Below are 22,309 nucleotides of genomic sequence, written 5' to 3'. Positions count from 1 at the left end.
CAGGGAATTCACAGAAAAAAGGAAGGTGCAGGTTGTGCAGAAGGGTAGCTGTTGAGCTACAGGACATTTCATATGCACACACACACACACCTCTGTGCATTTGGAGGGGACTGTTAGGGGTTAAAGCCAGCAAACTGAGAAATGCTTAGATGTGTGTGTGACCATGAGCATCCAGCGCCAGAAGGACAAGGCTGATTAGCCACAGCTGATGCTCATAGGCACAAGGTCACTCTGTTTGCCTATGTGTAGCAAAGCCTGGATGATGAAACATGTGTCTGCATGGAAAGGAGGACACTTTACAGTGTGGGACAGGAAGTGACTGAGTCTGGGAGACCGCATGGTCTGGAGTGTATATAAACTCAAGGGCTTCCAGTAATTGATTGTGGGTTTGAGTAGGAGTTGGTATTCATTTGATCTGTATAGTAGCATTGGTGATTTGTGGTTAGCACTCTGTAAATAAAGATAGCACTTTCGGGAGCCTGGCTTCTCTGGTTGTTTATTCAGCTGGAGCCGGAGCAGCAGCGATTGCTGGAGAGTTCCCGAGATTCATGCAATTCCTTCACTTCTGGAAGACATCCAGTGCCTGTCATCTTCACTGAGGACTGTGAAACACGTTTCTGCAAATTTGTCAACTACTCTGCTATATTCCAGAATTGGTTTATAAGCCCAGCAGTTTTTCTGCCAATTGTTATTGGGCTCAGCAGTTATTGACAATGCCATATTGAGGAGGGAGCTAACTTGTTTTCTGCTGCTCCAGAGACTAGGATCCGGAACAATGGATGCAAGCTCCAGGAAAAGGGATTCCACCTCAACATTAGGAAGAACTTCCTGACAGTATGGGCTGTCCGACAGTGGAACACACTCCCTCGGAATGTAGTGGAGTCTCCCTCCTCGGAGGTCTTTAAACAGAGGCTGGATGGCCATCTGTCGGGGATGCTTTGATTTGGATTTCCTGCATGGCAGGGGATTGGACTGGATGGCCCTTGCGGTCTCTTTCAACTCTATGATTCTATGATTCTATGACATAAAAAAACAATAGGAAGATTATTTCCTGGAAATACTATACTATATATACTACCAAATACTATATCAAAATATGCCCTTAGGAAAAGAGTAGGGAGCCAGATATGACCCCCTTTAGAAACCATTTCCTGCAAGTCAGATGGCATGACGTGGCAGGGCCCTATGTCTGATGTTAGTACATCTCTGGGCAAAATGCTGGCTGAGTCTTCTCTAACCGGGAGGCACACAGCTTCACTGCTCCTTTGCCTTTAAGGAAAATATGGGATTAGTGGAAAGAATTGAGCCAGAATTTCAAATAGGCAGCTGACTTTGAATTCTGGCCCCTCAAAGTGCCTGCTGAGTGTGTACTGTAATTAACTTCTCTTTTCCATTTCCTACTTGGAAAGAGTAACAGAAGGCAAGTGTAAAATGACTTAGCTGTGGCTTAAAGGCCAAAGCTCAGTTGCTCCTCTGTCTCCTCCCTTTGGAGGGTGCATGGCCTGGAGGAAGGACTTTCGTAAGTAGTAGGACCTCATCCCAAGGTCCCACCTATCAGATGGGCCAGCCTGGTAGCACCAAATTTGATATGGAACAGAAGTTTCCCATTTTGCTTTTGCAGTTCTTCGCCTGAGAAAAATATGTGTGGATTTCTGTTTAGTAAATGTGTACACATTATAAGATAATATCATGTATTTCAAAAAAAAGTGAGAATCTGATAAAAAGCTTGTTCCCTGCATTGCCTATACTTTATCAGTTCATTCACACATGAGGTGCCTGTCCCAGGATTTCTTCATTTTCTACACAGCTCCTTTTTGAGGATATTGATGTACATACAGTACGGGCAATGGAGAATATGTTTTGGCCATAATCCTTTATGTTGCTTCCATTGGCTGTAGGGATTGTAGCAGGTGGTTTGGTGACTAGAGAAATGGAGCATTATCAAGAAGATGCTCAAGAGATCTCAGCCCCATATTCTTCAGACAGGCTTACCTTGCTGCTTATGATCTTCTGAACTTCCTCATCTGGGGAATTTGAAGTGGTGGTCAAGTCAGGGTTGCTATTGCTGATGCTTTTGGAACGAGAGAGATTAAGACTGACAGGGCGGCCAGTTGTGCGGGACAAAGTGGCATACTGCATGGGGCCACTCTGGGGTGGCATTCCAGGCTCTGTAAAACACAGAAAGAACGTTCAGTCAAGGGATATAGAGAGATGAGAATATAGTGGGATACACGGAAAATACTGTATACATTGTAGAGTCATTAACACCCTGTCAGTCCCTACGGCCGTGAGAACAAAGCACACTGTCATCGCATTTCTACTTTGGTCTCCAAATCCTATTGTTGAATAACTTCCACTCTATTGAAATGGAACATTTAAAGTGAAGACTCATTCTGCTCAGATACAAGATGTGATCTGGCTGGTACATATTATAGCAATATTCCCCATGATTGTTTCCTGTTGTTATGCTAGTTTTAACTCTTTCCAGTCCTCAATAGTTTCCCTCTATGATCCAAAAGCATGCTATACCATATTATTTGCTTGATTAAGTTGGATAATCATATTTTTGTCTGGAAATGTCTTTCTGTGGGCATCATAGAATTACTGTTCAATCCTAACTAGCCAAGATAGCCAGAGGCCAGCTAAGCCAAGGCTATGGTCAGTTGAAGCTGCACTGAATCCAAAACATTTCCATCCTAGTGGTGTTGGAAATTACTTAGGACTACCCTGGACCCAGCCTCACTTTGTGCCAGCATTGTCGCTGTATACTGAAGGTATGGATCTGGCACAATTCAGCTCCTCTCTCTCTGCCCTTTTCCATAACCCACCCTTCCATCCTGACTCTTCTGCTGGCTTAGACCAGCTAGTAGAGGAGTTGTGAGATCAGGAAGCGTAAAGACGTCAGCCCAATATACTTTTGCTTCATCTTTACACACTACAGCTGGGTTATCTTTGAGCTGAATTGCAATGCATGTGTCTTTTTTCCAGGTTCATCTATTTCTCTGGTCTCAGTTTTCATTGCCTTCCCCATGGGACAGAACCACCGCACCCCATGAGAGAAAGAGAAGAGCCTTGGATTGGTGGCCTCTGACAAGTGCTGCAGAAGAGGCACTGTTACTGAAGGGTGTGATTATAGCTCTCTTTTAAGAAGAAACTCTGACAGAACATAAAGGAGAACAGAGCCAGCTCCTGTCCATCTGCCTTGTTCTTGGGCATCAGACCATCTTGTTTTCTCAGAAAAGTCAAAATTTCAGGTGGCATTTGCTAATCACTTTAAAATTATTTCTTACTAATTGCTAATAAAAAAAAACACCTCCTCCTTCTCTTTCTATCAAAAATTCCTAGGAATTTTCATTGCCTTCTATTTAGTCCAAACCTGAAGAAAGCACTCAATTTCCGAACTCAGTTTTTAACAATGTGACAATACATCTAATTCATCCCACTGCAGAATGTGGTGAGCGACAACCTCTCATCACAATCTATTTTGTTTTTAAGCAGCTAGTCCCTAATGAATGGTGAAGTGAATATCTTTCTTCAAGAATGATATTATAAAGTGTCTATATTTTACCTATCAAATGAATTAGTTTTCAGTGATACAGATAGAGCTATAGCATAGGGAGCAAACGCTTTCAGTTCTGCGGTTATCTTATCGTTGTGTACTTTCTTTCTTTTTCCAAATAATTTTTATTTATTTCCTATATTCCATACATATTCATGTCTTTTATCTTTGTCTATACATCTTTTGCCTTCCAGATTTTGCATTTTCTCATTATATAATTTATCCTCATCAAATAATAATACACAGATCTTACAGTTCAGCATAATTCTTTCCCCCATATATTTTTCAGATATTCTAAGAGAGGTTCCCATTCTTTTCTCCAATATTCTATTGTTTCTTTTATTTTTCCAGACCGTTATTTTATCCATTTCTTATAATTCTAATATCTTTCCGATCCATTCTGCTATTTTTGGTATTTTTTCTGATTTCTAGTATTTGGCCAAAACAATTCTAGCAGCGGTTATTAGATATAGCACCATTCTCCAGTGTCTCTTTTCTATATCTTTCCGTAACAAATTAATATATTAAGGAGATAGAACTCGGGGACGCTTGAGAATTTTATGCCCAAAATTTGTTCCATTGCCTTGTGTACTTTAGCACAATTTTTTTTATTTCAGGGCAAGACCACCAAACGTGATGGCATTACCCAATTTCTGTTTGGCACTTCCAACAGTTTTTATTCTGTAAATTATAAATTTTGGCTATTCTTAAAGGTGTGTAATACCATCGATTAACAACTTTTAAATAATTTTCTTTTAAGATCTTGTGCAGTTGTAAATTTACTTGATTGTTCCCAAGCCTTCTCCCAATTCTCAAATAAAATAACATGACCAAATTCTTGTGCCCATTTCACCACTGCATCAAATCATTCCCAACTTATGGCAATCCTAAAGCAACCCCTATCATGGTGATTTCTTGGCAAAATTTGTTCAGAGATGTGTTGCCTTTGCCTTCTTCTGAGGCTGAGGGAGTGTGACTTGCCCATGGGCATACAGTGGGTTTCCATGGCCAAGCAGGATTCAAACCCTGGTCTCTAGAATCATAGCCCAATGCTCAAACCACTACACTGTGCTGGCTTTCCATTTATAATGGATTATTTGTACACGATTGAAAACTATGTAGTTTATAGACCAAGGGGGAAAGGCACACAGTTTAACGTGACGGCACTCAGCCCTATTCCTTCTCCTGAACAAAACACCACCTGGCAAGCTTGGCTCTGCCACCGGCAAACGGAAAACATAGAAGATGTAAGAGGTCAACAGATGGTTGCGGCCATGTTGATCTTGGCTGTTCTCCAGGCTCTTGTGGATCTGGTTCACCATCACAGCAATGGCCTCAAAGGCAGCACGGCCCAAATTCACTGAAAAGAGCCAAGGAGAGAAAGAGCAGAGGTCTGAACCTGCTTCAGCACAGAAAGAAAAGGACAAAATATGGGGGGGGGGGGGGGGGGGAGATGAGACATCTCAAAGAATCCCCATCATCCACTGCCTTGCCCATATCCTGCAAGCTCTTGCCCATAACCCCCCTGATTGAGTCTATCCATCTGGTTTATGGTCTTCCTCTCTGTCTTCTACCCTCTACCTTTCCTAGCCTTATTGTTCTTTCTAGTGATCCGGGCCTTCTCATTATGTGGCCAAATTACGATAGTCTCAATTTGATAATCTTTGCTTCTCAGGAATCCCTGGTCTGATCTGTTCAAGAATCCACTTGTTTCTCTTCCATTTCCCAACCCAACAAAATTCTGTAACTTGTTATCCCACCAAAATTTTTACCTAAGTTAAATCTTTCATTAAGTTGCCAATGAAGGAACCAATTGCACTTTATGCCATCCTTCTTCAATTCTTCTATGGTTTTTAATCCTAAATTATAGCCCTCTGATATTAATAACTCCTTATATGTTACTCACTTGTTCTCCAGCATGTGGTCATTTCTATGTAGGGCTTCGTTAGTTGACAATGTTAATGGCAACTTTCTATTTATTCTTTGTCTATATTTTTCCCATACTCTCCATAGTGCATTTCTTATATAATGATTTTTGAAATCTCTATTCACTCTGACCTTATCATAATACAGGTACGCATGTCAGCCGTATATATTAGCTATCCCTTCCAGACACAGTAATTTTCTATCTTCCAATCTCAACCATTCCTTTACCCATTCCAATGCACACGCATGATAATAAAACTTTAAGTTGGGTAGACCAAGTCCTCCTTTGTTGATCTCATCCTGTAATTTTTTCTCCTTAATTCTGGGCTTCCTACCTGCCCAAATGAAGTTGGTAATATCTTGTTGCCAATTTTTACATGGAATGTCATTAGTTATTATTGGGATGACTTGGAAAAGGAACAGAATCTTGGGTAAAACATACATTTTGATTTCTCCTTATTGATTCTAAATCCTGAATAATAACCATATTCCTTTAGTAAAGCTAATAACTTTTGTATACTGCCCATTGGTTCTAACAGATAAATGACCATATCATATGCCTATGCTCTCACTTTTGTTTCATAGCCTTTGACCTTAATACATTTGTAATATTATTACAAAGAATTTATAATGTTAATATAAATAGCAGAGGTGATGGGGACATCCCTGACATGTGCCTTTTCCTACCATATGTTGTTTTGTCCTCTCCCCATTAACTTTTATCTGTGCATATTGTTTTTTATACATAGTAGCAACCCACTTATAAAAATTCCCTTTACCAACTAATCTCAACAAAATTTCCATCATAAATTCCCATCTTATATTATCAAACACCCATCCTGCATCCAAGAAAATTAGTGCAGCTTGTTTATTGGGCTTTCTTTGGCAATATTTTATCACATTGATTATATTCCTGGTATTCTCTTCCATATGTCTGTTTGGCAAGAATCCTCTTTGGTCCTGGTGTATCCATGTTTCCGATATTTTCTTTATTCTTCTTGCCAATATACTAGCAAAGATTTTATAATCTACATTCATCAATGAGATAGGGCAGTGATGGTAAACCTATGGCACGCGTGCCAGAGGTGGCACTCAGAGCCCTCTCTGTGGGCACACATGCTGTCTCCCTAGCACAGAGTTTGCCAGTTTCTTACTAGAAAGCCAGAGGGACATGGCACTTTGCAATAAATAAGTGGGGTCTGGGTTGCAGTTTGGGCACTCGGTCTGTAAAAGGTTCACCATCACTGAGATAGGGCGATAACTGTTCATTTCTAATGGGTCTTTTCCATCCTTTGGTATCAGGGCAATATTAGCTGTTTTCCAAAGGTTTGGTATTGTCCCAACCTTTATACTGTTCAAGGCTGTTTTTAATCTTGGAGCTACTATCTCACATAGACATTTATAATACTGTACATTGCACCCAAACCATCAGGTCCGGGCGACTGATGTTATGAAGAACCCATTTGTTTCTAACTTATTTAGCATTTATTTTAGTGGCGCTTTCTTCTACCTATATTTGGTATTTTTCTTCCTTTTATTGTTGAGATTCCCTCCCTCCAGCTTTCTGGTTGTCAACCCAGACAAAGTCACGCAAGCAGCGGGCAATGCAAGAAAAGGAGCAAGAAAGACTGACACACTGTTTTGATCAAAGCATACCTGATTGTTGGAATTCCTGTCATATCAGCACATGTATGCACAAACATACAGAGAAAAGGGACCAGCATGTGGATCTCAATCCAAATTACATATGGAACAAAAGAGTTCTTCCTGGCTTTTCTCTACCTGATAGTTGATTCACTTTACATGCATACCCTTCCACTTTACAGCCAAGGTTATAGGCAGAACCCAGGATTCCCTCTCACTCGTTTGCTTATTCTTTCACTCTCCCCACAGTGTGATCTGCCAGGGCCTGTCCCTTTCTATTATATTGTTTGTGTGAATTATGCAATTTCAGGTTCAGTTTGAGAAACAGTCAGGAGGCCAAGCAAAAGGACCCAAGAATACATGTGGAGGCAGAGTCAAAAGTAACTGGCCGTGAGACTCACCAATCTGTCCTGAAATAACTGGTGGATATACAATTAGCTGGATCAGCTTGTTGAGGATCTGGTGGCTAAAGGCAACAAGGGACTCTAGGCTAGCCACTCGTAGATTGCCCACACTAGATTTCAACTCTGATTCCATGTTGTTTTCTGTCAGGATCACGTCTTTCAGCCGAAAGGGGAAGGTGTATTCTTCAAGCACATGGATCAAAGTGAAGAACTTATCCAGGAATGGGTCCTGCCAGGGCAAAGGATAAGAAATTTACTTATTTTGGAATATGTATTTATTGGATTTATATCCCACCTTTCTCCCAAAATGGGATTCAAGGAGGCTAAGCTGTAACTCAGGGTTCTAAGCCCTTCTTAAGTGCTCAGTGTCACTGATCTATTTCAACGATCAGCTGATGTTCCAAACATTAAGGGAAGTACAGGATCTCCTCAATCTGATTTCCTTGTGGGACTTAAGTCTTGACAGAACAAATTAGGGGGAAAAATGCCAAAGTGAGTACATTTCAGCATCCTACGCGTGCGCCATATACTTCAGTAGCATGGCCTCCCATCACACACTTTTGGGGTATATTAGAGTACCCAAGAAAACCTTATTTTTTTCAAGGCTGTGTTACTTGATTTTATTGGCTATGAAAGAAAAGAACCAATTGTGGAATTTGAAAAATATTATATGGGACTTTGTACTTGTATGATGCTTAAAGGGAAGCTAAAGGTCTTCTTCATGCATAAGTTCAAGGCCTGCAGAGATCATGGCTGATAAAGAATCAAAGGTCCCAAGATCACTCAACTGAGCCCAAGCCTTGGCTCCTTCTCCCTCTCCTCTTACCTGACTGTGGACAGAAGAGACTGCCAGCACTTCCACGTTGAAGACACCCTTGTGATTATCTACCCACTTCATTCCAGGTAGCTGTACCTGTAGCACAGTGGATTAAAGCTACAGTTATAAAAGTGTATATGAAAAGTTCATTGCAGGAAAACCAGATGCTAGCTTTGGTCATAGCTAGGCATCACTGGTTATCCTTCCAGTAAGGAGAAATTCAGATACCTCCCACATAGCAGAATCTGGATTCCAAGGCATCTTCACTGCATATATTCTTTATACAAAGAGCATCAAATTCAATGGAACACAGAGTTTAAGGTGGGAGGAAGAAAGGAAGATTGTTTCAAAATACAGACCAAGCAAGAAGAGGCTCTTCATGAGATTCAGTATTCACTAGCCTAAAAGCAAACATGAGTCCCAACTTACATCAGGGGTGAGTACTGAGTAGCTGGGTGGAGGCTTGTCCACTGATACAGGCAGGCAAAACTGGCCTGTCCTTAGCCGGCCATGTTGCATGAGGGGGATCCACTAGAGAGAGAAAGTAAAGAAGACTAGAGTGAGGCCTGTCACCCCTTCGCAGCAATTCACCCTCCCTTCCTGTTCCTTGTGTCAATTTTACTGAGAAAGAGAGAGCAAATATTTATCATAGAAGAGAGCAATTTGTTGCTATTAATCTGCATTTCTGTCTTCAATACTTGAGGGAGGTGGTCCTGGCAAAGCAGGCAAACATAACTAATGATCAGGGGAAATTCTGACAGGAGCTGGAGGGGAATTCAAAGTAAGGTGAACCAATGAGCAAACTGAACATATGACTTTAAACAGTGTCAGCCCACAGGTGAATCCATGCACTTGTCCAGTACAGTCTCAGTGAAGCAGCAACTGCTTTTCAAGGTCTTAAGACAAGGGGCCTCCCAGTTCTGTTAACTGAAACCGTCCCTCATGGGAGACACAGAGGTTTGAACAGGGTCTGTTCTGCAAGAAAAGCATCCTCTCAACTTCTAAGCTGCGTATCTTAGCCAGTTCTGCATCATGCTCACTGTGTAGCCCACAGGGGTCTCTAGAGGTGTGTTCTGCTTCTGCTGACAGCTGATATGGTAAAAGGTGAAGAGTAAGTGGTGGTTGTCTGTCAGGTTGGCTGGGATCTTTAGCTTGAACTCTTCGTAGAACTCAGGGGACCTGGAGATGGGGTGAAGGACATTACGTTAGCCTGCTGAGAACTACGACTGGCTAGGCAAGCACACCTGACTCAGACATGACAAACAGTGGGGGGGGGGATGAAAAGTATAGCCATTTTGGTCTGAAAAATCAGTATGCAAAGGGATCTTTAGCATCTTTGAGACTAATTCAAAGGAAGAAGGTAGTATGAGCTTTTGTAGACTTCAGTCTACTTCCTCAGATTTCGCAGAACATGCATCTGAGGAAGCAGGCTGAAGTCTTCAAAAGCTCATGCTACCAACATATTTCTTTCATGTGATGAAAAATGCATTTCTCTTTTCCCTAGGGGCCAGGTCTGTCACAGTAAGGGGACCGCATGGGAGATTTCTGACCATAGGGAGGCCTGGTGTCTAATCAAGAGCATCTATTATCCTGACCAGCCAATCAGCTTCCCCCTCCTCCCTTGTAATAAGTATCTGGCCCCACTGCTCTAGTAGCTTTACACTCACTTGTTATGGTACACAACAGCTGTGTAGGCCTCTTTTGCAAATTCACTGCAACTCGATTTCCCAAAGATAACCTGGGTTGTAAGGAAAGACAGAAATAGTATTGGCAAGGAGAATGATGTGCAGCCAGTTATAGGGAGGGTAGCTCAAAGGTGCCTCATTGCAAGAAGCACCTTTTAATTAATGCTTGCCTAACCCCCCCCCCAAAAGAAAAAAACTGGTTGATCTCAACGTTTTCCTCATCGACACTGGGCTCTTGGAGCAGGAGGAAAAGAGTTTTAACTTGGTCACTGACCTTCCTACTCCTCCTCTATTTATGATGACCTTGCTTTTCAGTTAGTCATCAATTCAGAAAGTACCAAATGGAACAACTATTCCAGTGCTAAGACCATGGGACCCTTCATAGAATCATAGAGTTAGAAGAGACTTCAAGGACCATTCAGCCCAACCCCCTGCCATGCAGAAACTCACAATCAAAGCATTCAATAAATGGCCATCCAGCCTCTGTTTAAAAACCTCCAAAGAAGGAGACTCCACCACACTCCACTTCCCACCAGCCTGAGCCCACCCAGCTAATGGTGTAAGATGATGGGAGTTGTAGTTCAGCAATATGTCTAAAAGTGTGTCTTTTATTTCACATTGTACACATCTCAAGGTAACACATATATGCAATGTGCTACATAAATGATAAATTAATATCTACTCTGTTTTCAAATATTTTCAATTATCATTATAACAATTCCTATCCCTTCCTCTCCCTCAAACATAATCAAAGCAAACAAACTTCCTTTTCTTTTTTCCTCTAAGGAACACAAACAAATCATATGCAAAATGATTGCAAGAGCTTCTATAATCCAGTGGGGATGGAGAACTGTACTCGAAGATAGGGCTTCTTGCAAAGCCAAAGATAAGGTACTGTTTCTCAGCCTGAGTTTTGGAGAAACTGAACAACTGCCAACCTAACAAGTATATTGTAAACAAGGGGTGAGCAATGGTAGTGGTCTGTAGCTTACTTCTCTGCCCTTGGAGTCTGGAGGGGTGTATGTGTGTGACATGAGCTACAATAATACCAAACAAACAAATGAAGGATCAGCTGGAAGTCAACTTCTGGTTCTGAAAAACTGCTTTTTAAAAAATGTGTAACCAGTGCAATTTATTTAAGAGGCAAAATGTCAACATGCAGGATAGGCAATTCACCTTTTATTTTCTCCAGAAAAATAAGGTCCAGGGAATCTGGAGGGGCTGCAGCCAACAAAAACCGCCTTGAGAGAGTACATCCCTCCCTAGAACTGCAGTGACCAAAAAAAGAAGCTGAACCAGAGTGCTGAGAGCAGGGACCAGGCAAGCTACCACACCCTTACATTCACAGTAACAAGGAGTATAAGAAGGCATATGTTTTGTAGACACACGTTAATTCTACAATACATTCAATCCATGCTGTTTATGCACCTCTGCTTACTTTACCTGTGGTTGCTGAATTTTCATTACTTATTCTGAACATAATATCAGCCTTCCAAGCAGTGTAGTAGGGTGGCAAGGAGGGCCTGAGAAGACTGTAATTAGAGGCCAGACACCGGCACAATACACTCAACAACAGCTTGGCTGGTAAATTAATTCTAGAGCCAAACACTCATGGTATACTCTGCCTCTCCTTTCATGATTAATCCTCCCCTAAAACTGTAAGAAATGGTGCTCATAAATGTCACCAAGAAGCATGGAGAAGGTCAGCACAGTTAATGGGCTCAATTCATCATGAGCAACACCAACTGAACCTTAAATCTGCCACAAATGGACCTAAGATTCACCCTGTCATGAGGGTGAGGACTAGGAGCTTGACCTAAGAGAAAGCTTCAGAAGAGCAGAAAGTATGGCTCTGATAGTAATTTGTCTCCCACAGCATGTATCACTAGAGAAACAACATACCTTGAAAAACAGGGATAGACTGGCTAGGAGACCATATTTTCAAAAAAAAATAAAAATGTCCCCCCACCCAAGCTATATGCATCACAGTCCCAGATGCACCCTTTATTTCCAGTAGTTCCCACTTGCTTCACAAGGCCAATGAAGCCACAAAAGATCTAAGGAGAAAAGCAGCAGAGAGTTTGCCTCACTCACTGGCATGGCTTGGCTAGGGTCCTCTCCAGCCATGAACTGGAGCTTCACTGCAATGTTTCGCACTGAACCCTGACGGCTGCTAAAGTTCAGGCTTTGGGGATAAACATACAGCAGGTTCCTGTAAGAGAAAGAAAAACTTTACAGATGTGTATGTGGAGGGAGGAAGTATGCATGCATGCATGAAGGGACTGACCATTTGTGTTGGCTTCGTCTTTTCTTTTATCTGCAGTAGAAAGAGATCAATTTATTACTGTCGAAAATGAGTTATTAAACTTGCCATCAGCTTTGGAAGAATTAGAAAGTGTTTACTAGGGACTAATTCAGGATTCGTAGAGCAAAGAAAAGCAGCTGTGGAACACTATTCCCCACCACCACAAAAAACCCATAGTATGAGGTACCCCAAAATTCAGGGTCCCTGGCAGCAAGCCATGCCCCTTTGAAGGAGATGACACTCCATTAGCAATCCCTCCTTAAGTTTTTTTCTCTCTCTCCCACCTCCCAACAGTCAGTTAGCATTGTGGGATGACTTAGGTAATTCAGTCTTCCTTGGGCTAAGTTTGCTTTTCCCCTTATAGTTTAATTATTATACTTCCTGAAATCCTGAGGTTTCCAGCGTTATGGCTCCATAAGGAGTATGTTCTTAGGGCATGTCTGAACAGGTCAAATAAAATGGTTTTCCCCTATCCCCATGGCAACCTGTCTTCATGATGCAGGGCCAGTTCTTCACCAAATCTGCCCTATCTCTCCCTTAAACCAGTTTATCCCTCCCTTAAATCATTGCCTTTTACGCCAGTTTTTGCAAGAAAACCCAGAACATTCCATAGCAATGTTGAGTGGCTGTTTACACATATATCCCTGCTGTGTTTTCCAGCATCGTTGTTGCTGCCACATGTCACTCTCCCTGAGGTCACAACAAGGCACCCAGCCATTAGATTGATGCTGGACACCTCGTTTCTGATCTCAGAGAATGACTTCCACCAGCGTCAACAGCAGTGAGCAACACAGCGAGATGCATATGTAATCAGCCACCCAGTGCCACTACCGAGTGGAAGAGGTAATGGGAGAATCCGGGGCAGTTCCAGGGCCAGAATACTCTGGAAGCAGCCTGGAATATTCTGGCCAGTATACACAAGCCTTCAGTTCATACAGTCTTAAGTACCATTTACCATCTTGCAGAGAAAAGGAGGAATTTTCCCCATGTTGGAATGGATAACCCACAATAATCAGTAAGGCAAAAGCAGCAAGAGACCTTTGGAGTGCTGGTGCTGGGATCACGCAGCACCTCCACGTCACCTGCTCCAAGAGACAGCATATTACATAACATCGCCTAGACAAACATGGTCAGCATTTGGATAGACACCCCACCACACACATGGCCTTGCAGTTTCTGGAGTCTTTTAATAGGCCAAAGCCCAAATTACCTAAATTCAAGCTCCAGGCAGCTGAATGCCCGTCGTGATCAGCTACCACCTTCATCTGCCAACCTTGTGAAACTTGGCTGCCCCAGGCCTATGAGGTCTGTGCCCTGACAATGAACTAGTAAGTGTGGGACATGAGCCTAGATTTAAAATACTGCTGATTCAGTAAGACTTGGGGGAAGCAGCAGGCAGAGGGCAGGATGGGGAAAGCTCAGTAGAGATCTCAGACCCAATATCATCTATTGCCTTCCTATTTAATCCCTCCCATCCAGCCTATATAAGGGGTAGACTCCAGTTGCTCTGTTTCTGTGTTGGTCCAGCTGCAGCAATGCTGACTTTCTTATCCCTGAACATCCTGCTTCCCCATGCAGTCATGGCTATCCCAGCCCTAGCTGGCGCCCAGCAGGTGGCTCTGCAGGAAGAGGTCAATGTTCTGGTCTATGGGGTGATACAGTTCAGCACAGCATTGCATGAGCTCTACAACTCCACAGCCCAGAAGCTTGGCAGGATCAGGCATAGTACTGACATCTATGAACAGAGCTTGAGGACTCTACATCACAAAGCTCATAGTGCCCAGCAGAAGCAGCAAGAGATCAGAAGGATTCTGGAAGGCCTGCAGGTACCTGGGTTTAAATGACAAAGGGGGAGTGGGAGAAGGACAGCATTAGCAGAAGCAAAGCAGCCGTGTCATGAAGACTATACCATAGTATGAGGACAGATAGCAGGCAGAGTTTGGAGTTACATGTTGCTAATAACAACATAAGTTGGAACTCAAGAAGAAGGCAACATTGCTTTTTTAAAAAGTAATATAATTCTACCAGTGCAGCAGCTAACATTTACTCATTACTGGGGGATTCATTCCCCTCAAATTTGAAAGCCATTTTCTTACTGTTTGGGGTTATTTTTCTCCTAAATAGAAAAAACAACACAAGAAACTTTAGAAAATATTCCACTCTTTAGTTCCCCGCCCTTTAAAAGCAACTCTTTTTAAAAAGTAACTTTCCAAGCTCTAGTTGAAGGGCACAGGGGCTTGCATCCTTACCCTACCTCTACATCTGAAACTAATTTTACAGCCTTACTCCATCAGAGAGTAAGCCCACATCCAAAGGCAACAATCCCAGATTGTATGACCACTATTCTTCCCTTCGCCTTCCTAGTCACCATCTCTGCTTTCCCCCAAAAGGCTGAGGACATGATGCTGAGGAAGGAGGGTCAGAGGAATAAGGAAGTGCTGCAGGGAGTGCACGTAGGTCATCAAAACCTGATGCTACGACTGAAGGCAATTGAAGAGAAACTGTTGTGCATGGAAGAACAAGGTTTCCAAGGCCAGGAACTAAAGGTTGCTGCTCTAAAGGTAACCCTCCACCTCTTGTTCAAAGGTCAATGTTCTTCAAGTAGTTGCCCTAAGTCACTTGCTTTGCCATCTTTAGGTCTCACAGATCTGCTCTCTAAAATTTCTAATTCTCTTATGCCTCAATACGTGGACTGTGTTTTTCTATAATGTGCATGGATGGCAGAAGTCCCCTCCATTGAGCTCATTTTCCTCCAAACCCTTGTGTGTGCGCGGGCGCATGCGTGGGCACTCAAACTGACAGCAGACACAAGGAAGGACCAATCCAGACATTCCTTAACTGACATGTGAATGGGGTTTGTTCAACATCTCCTGAAAAACGCTGCACTGCACTGCTGATGCACAAAGGGGTCATTCAGACATTGGTGTGTGTTTTTTAGCACGATGATGCAAAAAACGAACGTTGGTACTTACCCGTGATACGTTCATTTCCAGCAGACGAGGGTCCTAACATCCTGTATTCTGGGTTAGCTCCTCCCAATTTGCTCCTGTAGGCAGGGACAATAGAACAAAGACCAGCCCCTATATAGGGAGGAGCTAGCCCCCACCCTGGGTCTCAGTCAATAACAAGCCAAGCGACTAGTAAGGTAAAATCAAGGAACTGAACTTTAGTAAAATCAGCTAAGGGTTAACTAGAACACCTTAGAAAAACTAGTCAAAGAACAAACAAGACCAATTCAGCAATAAGAAGAACAAGGCAGGTCCACCACCAGGCAGGGTCAGAGGCCGCAGGCAGCACCCGGGCGGGCAGGATGTTAGGACCCTCGTCTGCTGGAAATGAACATATCGCGGGTAAGTACCAACATTCGTTTTTAAAACACTCATGGGGGAAGGGGGGTTTCTCCTGGGATGGAGAGGAGGCTGTTTAACTGTTTGTTTTTGATAAGAATTTTTCTTAACCCCCCTGTATTAGTGAGAACCATCTCATGGAAGAAACTGTATTTTTTAGTTTCTTCCCTTTAACAGACATCTCTCCATGAAAGAAGGGAAGGCAAGGGGAGCCACCTCTCCTGAGGCTAGCTGACTGAGGTTCCCTGTGTTTTATAACAGGGACTTAACCATTTTGCCACTAAAGTGGAGTTTGGTTGGTCACCTTAATCCAATATATCTATCACCTCATAAGATGTTTTTACCAAAGATCCTCAATGCATGTAAGCATTAGAGATCTGCTGAGTGACCAGAGGCCTTCTCCTTGCTTGAGTCACACTGTTTATTAGCATTTAAATGAATCTGTATTGTTAAAGCTTATGCTCTTAATGAGAAGTGCTATGGCTGATATCAGTTTGCAAAAGGGAGGCAGAACCATGTGCTCAGCTTAGGCTGTTCCAGCTAAGGTAAATAAGGTTCTGGCCCTAATGGAGGCAGGGATGGAGGTCCATGAGGAGGGAAGAAAAGTCAGCATGTGGCTTTTATGGCTAGCCCTCTCCCTAGATGACTTAGGCCTGTTACAGACTGCCAAAATAAAGCTGCTTCGGGTCTCTTTGGAGGTATGCTGTTTAAATGATGCATGCATCCTAAGAATCCGGAAGCTGCACCAAAGCTGCACTCCAGTGCTTAGGAATGGAGTGTGGCTTTGGCGTGACCTCCGGACTCTTAGGACCCATGCATCATTTAAATAGCATACCTCCAAAGAAACCCGAAGCAGCTTTATTTTGGCAGTCTGTAACAGGCCTTAGTTTCCAGGCATCTTTTCTGCCCTGGTAAAAAGGAGAGGGGGGTGAGCAGAAACAGCACAACTCAAACCTCATGGGCTAACAGTAATAAAATGAACACCAGAAAAAGTTAACCAGTATCTCTTGTAAATATGAGCCCCCAGCCCTGTTGCTGTGGGGGCTCTCCCCTCCTTTATTTGCCCCATGAAGGGAGACTGCCTGGGCAGTAGCTTCTTCCAGGCACTGAGGAAACTGCTCTTAAGTTAGCAGTGACTGAAGACCATTGCTAATCATGGGTAGATAGCTGCATATGGCCTGCAGTGTAGCCCTGATATTCACAGGGCATTCTGTTTTATTTATGTTTGAAACAGCCCCATCTTCAAGCTGGGGTTTAGGAGCTTAGCCCTTTCAATCTCAGGCAGGCTTTATAGTAACCTGGCTGCATGATAGAAGCTGGCTTGGTCTTCAACTCCCTTACCACTTGCATAGGTTAGCTGGGAAGGGCAGAGGGGCTGCTGTGGGACATGGCTCCACAATTACCTGAGGTATGCCTGTATCCTGACATACAGAAAGGATAATCTCTGATAGAAAGAAGAGGCCAAGTGCTCCAGCTGCTCTTTCAAGAGTGCCACAGTTTGGGGCAGCCAAACACAATTGGGGGTGAAGAGAACTCTCTACCCATGTCATCCACAAGTGGTTTTCCCCTTTTTTGTTGTTGTTATTTTTGAGGAGGGAAACAGGAGGACTTGTATCCACGTGCTCTCTCATAGAATCTTTGGGTTGGAAGAGACCCCAAGGGCCATCCAGTCCAACCCCATTTTGCCATGCAGGAACTCTCAATCAAAGCATACCCGATAGATGGCCCTCCAGCCTCTGTTTAGAAGTGGGTGGCAGAGGCCATGCTCTCTCTGGTGAGGACATGAAGCCATTTTGTGCTTTTTTGTGGGATGCTCTGTAGCAGCCAAAAAAAGACTATTTTAGAGTTGGAAGCTTCAGCTCCTGCTGGGCCAAGTCTAGCTTGCTTTACAGCTGTGTGGCTGTACAACATAAAGGAAAAGTCCTCTGCCTCCTTACACACCATCTCATTATAAGAATTGAAAAGGAATGTGCAGGAGCACTGGCAACACCACAATGTGTTTCCCAGTCTGCAATAGGATCTCCCACATCTGTTGGGGTCCTGGGTGCCATTGGGGCCAGAGATGGAAAGGAAGGGGGGAGACCAAGAGCTTATCCCCCCATCTGACCTCTTAGCAGAGTCCCAAGCCTTATGCTAGGCATGGTGCCTGCAGTGGCAATGGCAGAGGCCTCCTGGCAATGCCTGCCCTGAATGAGGGCATTAGATCTGGCAAAGGTTCCTTGCTAGCTGGAGAGAGAGGGCCCCTGGTACTCACCCTTCTCCTGTGTCTTCTGGCTGGCTTGCCTCTCTGACCTTGGCCCTGTTTCAGGCTGGGCAGAGGTGATGCAGAGAAACTCTTTGCCATGGCTTTTGGCTGGCCTGTCCTCTGAACCCTGGCCCTAAACGGGCTTGGCAGAGATGCTGAGAAGGGAAGCTTCTGGCCAGTTTCCTCACTGATCCCTGGCCCTAAATGGGCTGGGCAGAGGTGATGTGGAGAAACAGAGACATGGAGGGGATAACCCTCACCATCTGTTCCCACGGCTCCCATGTGCTGCAATGCTGTTTTCAGAAATCTCCTGTGCTCCCACTATAAAAGGGGGCGGGTTTGGAGGAGAGGGAGAGTCATTGGCAAAGCCAAGACCTTTCTCCAATCCTGGGAGCCCTTGCCATATTAAGGCTTTCTTCATGCTTCCAAGGCAGCAAGAGAAAACAGAGAAGAAAAGGACTGGAGTGGCTGTAGCGAAGAAGTTGCAGAGCAACAGCAAACACATCCCAATGGTTCTTCCTCTGAAGCCAGCTCACTCTGTTGAGCTGGCAGACCCTGAGCTAGGGAAGCCTGAGCTAAGGATGACCCTTCACCCATGCTCTTGGGGTCCTCTGCCATAGCCACCACCAAGGAAGGGGGGAAAGGCAGAAGAGAGGAGAAGAAGGGAAGGCCAAGAAAACTCTCAAACCGCTTTCAGCGAAAGGAAAACCTTTGCTGGCTTGAAGAGACATGTCCTGCAGGAGCGTAGGCAGGAACAAGACTGAGGCTCAAGGGGCCTAGCTCCTCCCTATATAGGGGGCCGGTCTTTGTTCTATTGTCTCTGCCTACAGGAGCAATTTGGGAGATAACCCAGAATACAGGAGGTTAGGACCCTGTCTGCTGGGAAATATCACTCAAACATTGTAAGTTGGTTATTCATACCATGGAATCGCATATATGTATATCATCGGGCCTGAAGAGGAAGAGCCCTCCCCTCCCTCCTTCCAACTGTCATCTTCTGTCCTGGGAAGGAGTGAAAGGACAGGCCCAACGCCATCGGCCTGGGCTCGATTAAGAAAAAGAGCCCTCCCTCCAGTCCATCTGCCTTGGTTCAGGCCTCAGAGGGAGAGAAGACTGCTGGACCTGATCCCCTCCCCGCCACCATTCCCTTCTCCTTTTGTGTCGTGTCTTTTTAGATTGTAAGTCTGAGGGCAGGGAACCGTCTATTATCCCCTCTATTGTAAGCTGCCTGGATTCCCAGTGATTGGGCGGCATATAAATAAATCCTATTATTATTATTATTATTATTATTATTATTATTATTATTATGTGCATATTTGAGACTTCAAGTGCTTACACGTGCCAGCACTCGAATAAAGATGGAGTGGATGATGCAAATGTATTTCAAACACGTTCAAGGCAGTTTTATCCCGGTTTATCCTGGGTCTATTCACATTGATTATTTACACTGCCAACAATGCAAACTTTTTTTAAAACAATGCAGAAAAAACCCCAATATCCATTATCCCAGGTTAAGTGGGTTTTTTGGCAGCTCCCACCCCCAAACTTAATTGGATGCATTCGAAATGCATCTGAACAACAAAGATTCAACCCAGATTATTTTCACCATCTGAATATCCCCAGAGTCACCTGACATCTATACTAGTAGGACAGCCAAGTTCCACACTAAAATGTCACAGCTTTTTTGAGAGGCATGTACGTGAGGAGTAGAACATCTATGTTTAAGTTTTCCCTTTTTCTTGTGAGCCTCCTTAAGGGACCTGCTCTATAGGAAAAGACATCCAGCTGGTACTGACAAGGCACGTAACACCATCAGACACAGCAGCCTACAAACTGTGCTAACCACAGCAGAATCCTTCCAGTTCTCTTAAAAGCATCATTCAGTTACTTGGAATCTCCTCAGTACCAGCTGCAGCAGCATTCTCTTTACTATAGAGAGGAAGAAGAAAAGCCCTCCAAGTCAGATCCCCAAACCGTTTTAAGCTCATAAACTTATTTTCAGATTATCCAAATCTCTTTTAAGGTGCCATCTGCTTTAACAGCATGAACAGCAGGGGCCTTGAGGGCCAAGGATTAGAGCTGCCAGAACTCAGTGTGCCATTATTATTAGGCTCTTATTATCCATTGCCAAAAACAATAGAAGGGCCACATCTTGAAGGTATGGAACAGTGTCTTCTCCAACAATCACCTTGCCATGGCTCAGTGGTAGCACTACTTTCCTATGCTAGCAATGGTGAGGGAGAAAGGTAATATTCTACCCACACTACCCATCACAGATGCTGCTGCTTTTGCAGCATCCCTCCAGTACTTATCTCCTGGGCTGGAAGGCAGGGTTGAGAGTTTAATTGCATTAAAAGCACTGACAAGCTTTGCTAGGTAACAAGAAAAAACAAATATGTATGACACAGCCTGTTCTCAAGAAGGTCTGAGAGAATTCAATTTAGAGAGAGGATGTGATGAAAGAGGTCAGAGGGAAGAAGTTCCTGGGGCTTGTAAGTAAGAGTCAAGGGGTCTGAAGCATCAGAAACGTCTGTCAAGTGAGAGAAACAGAATAGTTAGCCTTCTCTGCTGAATGATGTCCTCTCCTCACCTCTGGCCTACTACCCAGGCCTACACTTGCAACAGAGAAAACTCATTATTGGTCCCTCCTTGGAGCTACTCTGCTAAGATCAGGGAATAGGGACTCTGCTTGTGCTGGACGGAGTTATGCTCCCCCTGAAATTTAAAGCTTGCAGCTTGGATATTTTGCTCCTGGACTCAACCCCTGAGCCTGGATGCCCAGGTCTCAGCAGTGGCCAGCGGTGCATTTGCACAGCTAAAACTTGTGTGCCAACTGGAATGTCAGATCTCAGGCTTGCTTGGTGAGAACATGAGAGAGAGAGAGAGAGAGAGAGAGAGAGAGAGAACCAGAGAGCCTTCTCACTGGCTGCTCCCACCCTTTGGAACTCCCTTGCGGAGGAGGTTAGGCTGGCCTCCTCCCTGCTTGCCTTTTGCTGGCAAGCAAGAGCAATTTTATTTCGGCAGACTTTTTAATATACAATTATGACAGGATGTTTTTAATATGGTGTGTGTGTTTCAGTTATGTTTTAACTTTTATATGTTTTTATGTTAATTTTATACTGTTTTAACTATATGATTTTAATTCTTACTGTAAATCTTATTGTAAAGTTTTAAAAAATGTTTTTATATTTGTGAGCCACCTCAGGTCTCTTTCGGGGAGAAAGGCAGCACAAAAAATGAAATAACTAAGGCCCCATACAGACAAGCAAAAATAAAGCTGCTTTGGGTCACTTTGGAGGTATGCTGTTTCAATGATCCCCTTAGGACTGGATCTTGCCTTTGGCGCGGCTTCCGGACTCTTAGTATGCGTGCATCATTGAAACAGAACACCTCCAAAGTGACCTGAAGCCGTTTTATTTTGGCCTGTCTGTATGGGGCCTGTATAAATAAAATACTCAGCAGCAGCAAATGACTCAAGACTGAAGAGCTGCCTTGGATCCAAGAAAAGGCAAAACAAGATAGGTGGAGGTATTCCTTAAGTAGAGTTAACACTACATCAGATGTGGCCAGGGTGATGGTATTCTTCTTCAAAGTTACTACTTGCTAGATGTGACAACAGTGTAATGTAGAGAAGTTGTCCTACCCACCAGCTGCATCACCAGAGTGACAACATGTGTTACAGCCATGAAGAAGGAAAAAGAACACTTCCAGATCACTGGTATCTGAAAGCATCACACCTTGCTACTAGGTATTCATTCCCATGAATGAACCCTCACAGTCTATTTCTCCATGTTCTGCAAACACAACACTTGAAGAAAGGTAGATTTAACATGTGGAATGCCTATCCAATAATGCTTTTTCTTTTTCCCCTTCCACAGATGAAAAGCCATACAGGTGGCAAACTGAACACAGGGAACCTAGAAAAAGGCACTGTGGCAAAATTCATGTCAAAGAGACAGAGATGGCTGTGATCTTCGGCACTGAAAACCATGTGTTGTCATCTTGAAATGCTGCAGGAGCCTCATGACAGCTATCTGCATGTGCCCTGAAATATGGCTGTGTGTCAGAGTAGCCACAGGGATCAAAAGTGAGCTAAGAGGAATGCCCAGCTTCCGCACAACTGCTTTCCATCCTCTGCTGGATTTAACTAAGTATACAGATGGAAGAGGCACCATGTCACTTCCTCACGTGACTGACTGCAAGTCATCAAAGGGGATCTTTTACACCTTAGAACATTCCTGAACACATGCAAAGGAAGCAACCTTCTGCAAATTATATGAGATTCGCCCAGTTGTTGCCTGCTGCAACTGAGATGATTCTCGATATATGGTGCTTATCATTTCTCCTCTTTGAGCATCTGTTACTTAGTGTTGTTGG

General features: G+C 43.7%; 2 protein-coding genes across 5 annotated transcripts in view; one reads left to right on the top strand and one right to left on the bottom strand.

Moving 5' to 3' along the window:
- Positions 1 to 22,309, bottom strand: part of LOC149323499 (dedicator of cytokinesis protein 7-like) — a 167,798-nt gene that overhangs the window by 68,781 nt on the left and 76,708 nt on the right. For all 4 annotated transcript variants that reach the window (XR_016276060.1, XM_089489066.1, XM_089489068.1 and 1 more), the window contains exons 15-22: positions 12,130 to 12,247; positions 10,018 to 10,088; positions 9,391 to 9,529; positions 8,780 to 8,881; positions 8,360 to 8,446; positions 7,531 to 7,762; positions 4,761 to 4,919; positions 1,993 to 2,168 (exon numbers count right to left, since the gene is read on the bottom strand). Coding sequence is in view for 3 of the 4 variants with exons in the window: in XM_089489066.1 (XP_089345192.1) it covers positions 1,993 to 2,168; positions 4,761 to 4,919; positions 7,531 to 7,762; positions 8,360 to 8,446; positions 8,780 to 8,881; positions 9,391 to 9,529; positions 10,018 to 10,088; positions 12,130 to 12,247 (1,084 nt within the window). In the remaining variant the exon portion in view is untranslated. The remainder of the gene's footprint in view (positions 1 to 1,992; positions 2,169 to 4,760; positions 4,920 to 7,530; positions 7,763 to 8,359; positions 8,447 to 8,779; positions 8,882 to 9,390; positions 9,530 to 10,017; positions 10,089 to 12,129; positions 12,248 to 22,309) is intronic.
- Positions 13,876 to 21,938, top strand: ANGPTL8 (angiopoietin like 8). The gene is made up of 3 exons (XM_089499167.1): positions 13,876 to 14,166; positions 14,731 to 14,926; positions 21,811 to 21,938. The coding sequence occupies exons 1-3, from the start codon at positions 13,876 to 13,878 to the stop codon at positions 21,936 to 21,938; spliced, it is 615 nt and encodes a 204-aa protein (XP_089355293.1).

The sequence above is a fragment of the Sceloporus occidentalis genome, unplaced genomic scaffold (genome assembly GCF_023333645.1).
Source record: "Sceloporus occidentalis isolate IW3139 unplaced genomic scaffold, rSceOcc1.0.p SCAF_1, whole genome shotgun sequence".
Classification (NCBI taxonomy): Eukaryota; Metazoa; Chordata; class Lepidosauria; order Squamata; family Phrynosomatidae; genus Sceloporus; species Sceloporus occidentalis.
Note: the sequence above shows the minus strand (reverse complement) of the source record. Positions and strands in the feature narration are given on the sequence as shown.

What these genes read in the sequence shown, in the direction of transcription:
- ANGPTL8 (XM_089499167.1), top strand. Translation starts at nt 13,876, where the DNA reads ATGCTGACTTTCTTATCCCTGAACATCCTGCTTCCCCATGCAGTCATG. An exon ending in GGATTCTGGAAGGCCTGCAG is followed by an intron (nt 14,167 to 14,730) that starts GTACCTGGGTTT and finishes TTCCCCCAAAAG; the next exon opens with GCTGAGGACATGATGCTGAG. An exon ending in CCTCCACCTCTTGTTCAAAG is followed by an intron (nt 14,927 to 21,810) that starts GTCAATGTTCTT and finishes CCCCTTCCACAG; the next exon opens with ATGAAAAGCCATACAGGTGG.